At 38.6% G+C, this 9,256-nt stretch overlaps 1 protein-coding gene across 4 annotated transcripts in view; it reads left to right on the forward strand.

Annotated features, from left to right (window-relative positions):
- Positions 1-514: 514 nt before the first annotated feature.
- LOC103676367 (trinucleotide repeat containing adaptor 6B) overlaps positions 515-9,256 on the forward strand; it is a 63,959-nt gene continuing 55,217 nt past the window's right edge. For 2 of the 4 annotated variants that reach the window (XM_040637572.1, XM_040637573.1), the window contains exons 1-2: positions 515-2,242; positions 6,505-6,526. In XM_040637572.1, the coding sequence (XP_040493506.1) occupies positions 2,186-2,242; positions 6,505-6,526 (79 nt within the window). In that variant the 5' untranslated portion in view covers positions 515-2,185. The remainder of the gene's footprint in view (positions 2,243-6,504; positions 6,527-9,256) is intronic. The other 2 variants (XM_040637574.1, XM_040637575.1) reach the window with 1 other exon arrangement.

Here is a 9,256-nt window from a genome sequence, read left to right on the forward strand (position 1 = left end):
TACCAATATAAGCAGTAAAAGATCAGGGTGAAAGCACAGCCTGTCTCCTGGAAAGCTTTGAAAAATGTTTATTTTGGAAATAAATCTGCTTGTAGTGAACATGAATTTCACTCCCTTTCCCTGAATTACCTGTTTATAGGAAAAAATACTTGAAAAGGTTAGTTGTTTTTAAGAATGTGGTTCATTAAAGACTTACTTTGCTTTTTTTTTTTACATTGCGTTTTTAAAATAAACTTTTTAGAATAGATATAAAGAGAAATTGCAACTCACTGCTCTTTAAAGCATTGAATATTTAAACAGATTTTCAGACTGTGTTGCTTTCTCAGTAGTCCGTTGCGCTTTAAAATGCAGGAACCAAGTTACAGTAACTGGGTCATGAGGAATTCCATCTTCTCCCACTTGCAGCCAGAGGAAGCAAGAGGCTCTGGGAGCCAAATACAACAGGCTCTCTGGCCAGATGGATGGTCAACATCCATCCTGCCAGTTTTCATGAAGCCATGATCTTAGAGTCGTGCACAGCTGCAGGTGGATTTTCACCAAGAGCTTCAAACTGGGACTGAGGTGCGCATAATCTGACTCCAAAGAATTCCAGCGTTCAGCCTAAGGGAATTACAATAAAATCTCTTCCTTGATGGTATTTGTAAAGCTTTCATTGAAGTTACTTTTGGGGTGTGAATTGTGCACCTTAGGCTTTCGTATATTTATGCCAGAAGCACCGAAGGAGAAAGGCCAATATTTGTGAATAGGGACAGAACCACAGAAAGCTTGGCATGTAGGTAAAAAACACCTTTTTTTTTTTTTTTTTTAAATCAGTGACCATTGTCTATAAATGAAGCATTACTTACCTAGTCATGAGAGCCGGCTCCAGTGTTGATCCTCAGTTCTTTGTACAGGTTCAGTGGTTACCACTCCCCAGACTTGAGTCCTTCAGGAGCTGTCTTTGTGATTTTTGCCATGTCAGCAAAGATTTATTTACTTCACGTTTGTCTTTAATTTGTCTGTCTTTTAACTTCGCATTTTTCTAGATGGTATCTGTGGAGCCATGAGTTTAATGTGTTGGATCACCTAAAATCACAAGTAATCTGCTCAGTACTCTGGGGGAGCTGGGCACTAGATCTCTAAGTCTCCTAGCTCTGCCATTCAGGCGGCGTGGCGTCTGGGTTTCCTGCCTTGCTTGAGCTTTGAAGCAACAGCAGTAGTTTCGCAATGCATTCTTCCCATTTGATACAGAGAGTAAAAGTTGGCAGCTTTCTATATACATCATATTAGAATATATATTAGAATATGTTACATAATAGAATAAGTACTATGTTCTTTTCAGATGTGAGGCATCAATTACATTATCTTAATTTCTTAGGATTCAGCCATTTCTTCAACTAGAATGTTTAGTATTGTGTATCGTTTTTGCTGTCATTGAGGGGAGCAAAGCCTGGTTAATTCAGGTGTACAGGAAGATGCAACTGGGAACTCATTTAGTAAGGAATACGTGGATTTATAGGACTCTTGATACCTGCCTTAAAAACACGAGTAGAAAACATGTAAAACCTACAGTATTAATAATGTAGAAGAAAAAATATGAAATGTAGAACATAGAGTTTTATGTTAACCGTGCTGGAGATGTCATGGAAATATACCTAAATTGTGATAAATATCTGTGTATCATAATTAAATTAATATATTCTGTATTATTTGTGAGGAATATTGCCTATCAAAAATTTTTTCTTCGACATTATTAATCCTGTATGTTTTATGTGCTTTCTACTTGTGCTTTTAAGACCAGGTACTGAGTGTTCTATAGCCCCACGGATTCCAGGAATATCCCCAGAAGCTGACCAAACGTTGTCATATATTCAAATCAGGGTTTTTGCTGAGTGTGTGTATGTGTGTGTGTGTGTTTTAGGAAGATATTTTAAAGCTCACTTTAATGGGCTTCTTTGAAACCAGACTGTCATATTTTGTAGAAGGAGTAACAAACCAAAATATGGGGATAACTAAATGTGTTGAGTTTTATGCATCCTCTTAGTTTAAGTAAAATACCATGTTCTGCTCAGTCACAGAGATGGAATGTTTGCACACCATCTACAAGCATTTCATTTGCTACACAAATAGACTGAATATAGATGTTAACCTTTTGGTGTGACATTACTTTAACAGAGAGAAGGAGCAAGAAAGGGAAGAACAGTTAATGGAAGACAAGAAAAGGAAGAAAGAGGATAAAAAGAAAAAAGAAGCCACTCAGAAGGTGGGTTTAATCACTCAAGTCTGTCTTGACATCCACCAAGCATCTAGAAGAAGTAACTGCTTTGGGTTGGATACCTGACAGCTCAATAATGCTGCTTACTTAGTTTACTTGAAAGTTTGAAGATCTGAAAGTGGGAGAAAGTTGAAGACCTACATTTGTTTCCGTAAAGTAGATATTCAGGAAGGTTGCAACTGATTTAATGAGAACCTCAGCAAACAATATTGAGAAAGGCAAGGGAGTCCCCAACACTTAAATTCTTACTGAATTTCCTTATTCATACCATAATTAATCTCCATTTTCTTAGGTCGGCTTATAAAGTAACTTTTAAAGGCTTGTTAAGTTCACCCCAGTGTTCTTCTTTTGGTCCCTCTACAGCACTGTCATTTGTAAGAGTCTGCTTAGAGCTTTGGGGGAGATAATATTGCATGGCTTTGAGGCACTTGCTTGGGGAGGAAGAGATGCTAAAACAAAAGAGACACAGGCCTCACCTCTGTTAACTGACAAGTCTTAATTGATGTGCTTGACCTCAGCGCTGTCTGAGCAGAGACCAGTGGGCCCCACCCCCTCTCCTTCAGTGTGTGCCCCTCTGCCCCTTCCCTGGTCTGATACTGTTTCCCCCACCTCGCCATTCTTCAGCATTGCCTACTTGGGCTCTGGTTCAGCAGGGGTGTTTTGGTGCCTTTTGGGGAGGTAAAGAGTTTTGCCTCCAGTTCTTGTTGCTACTGCCTAGTGCACTTGGGAAGCAGGACCTCACTGTGAGGCAGGTTTGAGGGTCCTGCTATAGGGCCAGGTTATTGAAGCTAAGTTTAGAGAGGTAGAAACTGTTACAAGGTTCAGAGGGAACTCTAGCTTTAGAACAGACTCAAGGCAGTCAGACACAAACCAGTGCAGGGTATAACGGAACACCACAAATTTTCCCCGCATTACTGTATATAATGTATATTCCCATGAGTCAGTCTGAATTTTTGAAATAGATCATTTATGAGTGCCAGGAGAAAAAAACGATACTGGAAATATTTTCTGAATTGGATTGCATATGACCCTGCCACATTAAACATATAAAGTACAGTTTTATCTTTTCTTCATGACTTAATTAAAAGGAATATTCGTTATTGTTGGTACTATATTATAATAGACTGCTGTGCGTGCTCATTAAGGTTTGTCTGCCTTAATTGTGTTTCTGTTTCTGTTGATAGTGGTGTGCTCACCACACATCCTCATGCTATCAACCTGCTTCTAATCTGAGCTCGTTAGAATTGTCTAAAATGTCAGTAAAGAGTCTGAATAAAGATGTCAGATAACAACCCAGAGGTTTTTTTCATACTTGCCTTTGGAGGCGCAGTCGCATTCCACATGTTGAGGTTGTGATAAGCAGGTCCACCAGCGAGAGGGTGTCAGGGCATTGCCCCTCTGCATACTGACCTTCCAGCTGGAGTGATAGAGAATAAACTGCAATGAAGGCTTTCTTTCCTTTAGGGCATTCACATTTCATCAACTAAATTGGTATAAAAATTGGATTTGCAGTCTGTGGGAATGAATGGTTAATAGGCTGGACACTGGTGAACTTGAGCAAAGGCTGGTAATAAGATAGCAAATCGAGTGATTATTTTAGGCAATAGATGGTCTGTCTTCATTCTTCACATACGTAACAGTGTTTCTCAACTGGAAAATATCAGTATCTGGAAGTGATTGATAAAATATGCATCTGTAAACTTTCATTGTGGATCCCACTAATAAAAAAATGATTTAAAATACAGGGTGGTGTGGGTTTATTCAAGAGCGAATTTGGGATTTATGCAGAGAATGTCGTTTATACAGCTGGACAATCGCATCTGCATTAAGAACCAGTTCAGAAGTTATGGCAAAGAAGAAAATCACCATAAATAAAATTTCAAATGGTTAATTATGAACAATAAAATTCAGTCATTTTTGTTCAAAAATCTTCTAGATTGGCTGACGCAGGATCCAGGTCAGCACATGGCCTTGGATATTGTTGTATCATACCGAACCGTTGTGTAATTCCAGAATTCTGATTTAGCAGTTTTAAGGAAGAACACAAAGCTTACCATGTGATTGTCTTAGTGGCTTCCAACCTTATTGTAGAGACAGCGCCTCAGCGAGGTGGCATAAAATGTGCCATGATGCAAAGAATTGTAGAGAATGTGCCAGAGGTTCTATTATGTGGTCATTCATTCATTCATTTAGCACTGTTTACGGTGTTTCCACATCCTTCTCGCTGCTTACCCTGTTGTTTACAATCATCTCTTCGTGTCTGTCTTCCCTTTAGACTGACTGTTAAGTTTCTCAAGGTTTTACTCATATTTGTATTTCCGGGAGGTTAGGGCAGTGCCCGGTACATAAGAGTCACTCAGAAATGGTTTAATAGATCATTGGTTAAGAATAAGTGCTGGCAATGTAATTTTCTTGAAGAATGTGCTTTTACTTAAAGCTAAATGATTTCCACACAGACATTAAACTTGAGCTTTTCTCATGAGCAGTTTGCTCTTTCTAGAGCCATCACTGAGTAAACTGTTAGATTTCCATTCATGAGAAAGGTGTCAAGGAAGGATTCCGTTCACATTCGTTTAACTGTTGCTGCTGAAGGATCATTGTTTAGTGTTGGCAGAACACATGCTTTGATCATCCAGCTTTTCACCGTCTGGAGGACAGCTCTTTTAACAGAACTCACGTTGTAAGACACATGTGACATTATTTGGGTTTGTTGCTTACAGCAGGGGAAGGCATTGACTTCCTGTATAACTGATCTTCAAAATGGCATTCTAAGAAATATTTATAATGTTATAAATTTAAATTGCTTTAAGGAATTGGTATGTATACAGGTCATTTCATTCTTGGTGAAATGGAGTTTTAGAAAAATTGCACAGAAGACTTGAGCTCTGTAACAGTTAGTACAGGGAAACGCAATTTTCAAGTGCTGTCTAGTACGAATTCAATAGAGTAGAATTAGCTTGTCTTTTAATGTAAGAAAGTAAGGAACACTCCAGGAGGTCATACAATTAGGGCATTTAATTCAGATGCGGTCTCTGGCATTAGTGTGCTGGAGTCCACTGTGAAGCGGGTTGGTTAACTATAGGACATACACCCCAAAGGTGAGCATGTTTTCATGAGCACCCACAGTGGTAGCTTGGTATGATTATCAGCCACAAATAACCAGACATCTTCATTTCTATTATAAAGTCAGAGAACCATTAAAAATGCTTTAGAAGATAAACATTTGGGAAAAGGGAGTCAAAATCATGCATGATCTCAATAATAATAATAATAATAATAATAATAATAATAATATAAGCCTATTAGAATTCTGGCATATTTCCTTTTGGATGTTTTTCTTATGCATGGCATTTTGTGGTTTTTTAATATTAGAGGGCATGTATAATTAGGTGCCCTCCTTTGTTTTCCTCTCTTCATAGCAGAAGCAGTTTTCCATGTAGCTCCTAATCATCGTTTCCAAACTCTCTAAAAACCCATTATTACATTCAGCCTGTCCAACCTTTTAGGTTAATCACTTCCATAGATGTATTAGTTACTATATAAAGAAGTACTTTCAACAAAGTTATCTTTATTTGTCCAGAATTTACACGTTTCAGTCATTGCTGTATTTCATACTGTTTTACATGAACTTGATTAAAAATAACAAACATTTATTGAGCATTGGCAGAGGATATCCGATTTAATCCTTGTAACAATGCTTTTTACCGAGATACTATTATTACTAATCTCCATGCAACAGATAAACAGAAAATTAAGATCCCACAGCAGGAAGTAGCATGGCTTGGTTTTAAATCCTGCCTTTCTGCCATGGCCTCTGATACCTCTGATGATGGGCCCCTGGACTTTTTGCTTTCTAGATTGAGATCGAGTGTGTGAGTCCATATCATAGGGTGATCTTTTTGTGTCTATGGCTGATTTAGTTTCTAGGCTCCACCCATTTGCTTTTCTCTAGTCATAGCGTCAAAATGACAAACAGCATTCTCGGTACAGGTGTTTCATCATTTAATAGTAATGGGATGCTTTTTGTTTTAATTTTTAGTGTCCATAATAGTGGCCATGTAAGTTATAACTGGACATATGGCCATTGTCTTTACAGAAGGATGTCTGAGCTCTCAAGCTTTTTTTCTGGGTCTGAACTATGTCTGCATGTCTGATAGCTTAAGTTACTTAAGTCATTAGAATTACAGTACTCTTAAAATACCGAACTAGAAAGCAAACTCATTCATTTATGTCTGTTCATTGTTTTTCAGGTCACGGAACAAAAAACCAAAGGTAAGATTTTTTTTTTCTTTTTTCAGTCGTTGGAACCTTCTGTGCTTAGATTTTATACCCTTACTGACTCAGCCTCCAATCCACTTGATTAGTGAGAGTGGGTGCGAGGTAATTAAGTTGGTTGTTTGCAGCCACTGAAGAGCAGTAATGACAAATTAAAAGTACTTGTAGTAGTGTTTCTAGATGGCCTTAAAATTTTTAGGAGGCAAAAGAGATTAGAAAAAGTGATATCTTGTTTTGAAAGTATATGGGTCATGATTTTAACTGAATCTTTTTCAACAGTAACAAAAACAAAACTCTAGCCCCTAATTTATAGATGGGAACTGCAGAGGATTGTTGACCATCTTGATCCATGACATGCATTGTGTCTGAAAGGGAGTGTTATGTCTAGGATGGTCACGTGGTCCTCTGGGCTAGAGCCTGGAATCTGCTTTTTCAAAAAATAATACATTTTAACTCTGTACAAAATAGTGATGTGTTATAAACAGAAGCAGATGTCCTTCAGGTCATCCCCAACCTTATGGTCTATGTACTTTCAGATCTCTCATCTGTTAATTTTGATTATGCAGTCTTGTGCATAATCTTGAGCGATTTTTATTATGCAGTCTAGTGATGGCCACACTTTTGGTCGGTTCCCTTTTAGAATGGTAGACTTCATTCCTTGAGACCAGTGTTCTAAGTCCTATCCTTGCCCACTTAAATATGTGGTTCTCAGCTAGGGTATGTATTAAAATCATTTGCATAGACTTGTCGAAATACACAAGCATGGACCTCCTCCCAAACCTTCATGGTCTCAGGCCACAGCCCTAGCAGATGTATTTTGAGAAGCCCTATAGGTGATCCCAGTACATGTCCCAGGTTGAGAACCACTGCCCCAGATGAAAGGAATCGCATAGGACTGTGATAACTTGGAGGAAGGTCCCAGTGAATGAATGGATAGGCCAAGATGTGATGGGAGGCCCTCTTTGGACCACCAGGCCAAAGCATGTCATACAGTGATGGAAAACTAATAAAGACAGTGCTAGTTTTTAAGGGAACGTAGTTCTGGAAAACAAATTCTCAGATGACTAGACATTACTGTAATATATTTCTAATCAAAATGCATTTCAAGGGAGGATGTAGTCTGGGACCTTGTAGTGATTTATAAAATAAACTGATAAGAACCATTATAAGTTATAATTATCTTAATTAGTTAGAATAGTATTCTCCCCTTGTACTTTCAGCCAGTACCAACCCAGAAGTGGGCTTTATTTGGAAGTATCTTTATAATTATATGTTTGAAATAGAAGTTATACTTACCATAAAAATAGAGTTGTTGATAGTAGTACAGTGTCCATATTTTCTAAACCAACATACTATCTAGGAAAGGATTTAGGCACATAGTATTTATATTTATAGGACTTTCTGATGATTTATCGGGACAACAGATGAGAAAATTGGCATTTTCCTGGAAAATCCAGGCTCTGTGGTTGTTGAAACATGGTGGTTAGGTTCCTGGGCCTGGCCACAGCTCTAATGCTCATGAAGCCAAGTACCAACTGAGCTATGGAAACAAGCTGCTCTGTATGGTAAGTGGTGTTCCTATTGGAAAATTGAAAATCCATTAAGACATTCTTTCTTAGATTTTTTGTGTGTGTGTGCTAAGGTCTGTTCTCAGAAACACATTCCTCTTCCCTCTGCCAAAATCTTAAAAATCAAACTTAGTTTTCTACTTACTACTGAATTTTCTTTCCAATTAGGATTTTTTTCTCACCTACCATGAAATGGAATACAGCCTCACAGTTCCATACTCGTCCCATCCCACCCCCCATCAAAAATTAAAGTAAAATAATCCTAAAGTGAGCTGAAAGCCTGTTTCAGGTCTCCTAAGGAAGTTACTTAGTAGAACCAGGGAGAAAATAGAAGTAAAAATAAAAATTATCTCTGGAGTATGTTAGACCATAAGTAGAGAGAGGGGGAAAATGAGAATTCTGGAGAGAGTACAACAGGATTTCAAGTGGAGGTTCTATGAAGACAGGGCCTAGCACTGGGCCTGATCTTTCTGGGTTTTTGCCCTACTTTACAGCCACATTTTTATCTTTGTTCCCAGGAGCCTGTCTGGGCACTCTAAATCCCATTCTTGGGGCGCCTGGGTGGCGCAGTCGTTAAGCGTCTGCCTTCAGCTCAGGGCGTGATCCCGGCGTTCCGGGATCGAGCCCCACATCAGGCTCCTCCGCTATGAGCCTGCTTCTTCCTCTCCCACTCCCCCTGCTGTGTTCCCTCTTTCGCTGGCTGTCTCTGTCAAATAAATAAATAAAATCTTAAAAAAATAAATAAATAAATAAATAAATAAATCCCATTCTTTTCATCTCTCAGCTGATGTTTCTGGGTCCTGTTCCTGTTCCCAAAGATGGTGCCTTCCTTAGTCTCCCCGTAACTCTGAATCTGCCCCTCTTTTCCCAGTAGGCCCTATAAGAAAAAAGACTGTTGGTGCCAGGTCTCTGGTTGTACAGAGGACTGAAGTAAGATTTGTCCATATTTCAGAAAAAAAAAATAGATTCATTATGTGTTCTGTCTTTATCTTCCATTATTTAAAAAAAGAGAGAGAATTCTGGAGAATAGGATAAGATTTCAAGTGGAGATTCTGTGAAGACATGGCCTAGAGGTGGGGCCTGCTGTCCAGTAGGTAGACAATACAAAGCACTTAAGGTAGAAGCTGATGTCCCCCTTTGTTGGATATTGGACTTAGAA

The sequence above is a fragment of the Ursus maritimus genome, unplaced genomic scaffold, assembly GCF_017311325.1.
Source record: "Ursus maritimus isolate PB19 unplaced genomic scaffold, ASM1731132v1 scaffold_21, whole genome shotgun sequence".
In the NCBI taxonomy this organism is placed as follows: Eukaryota; Metazoa; Chordata; class Mammalia; order Carnivora; family Ursidae; genus Ursus; species Ursus maritimus.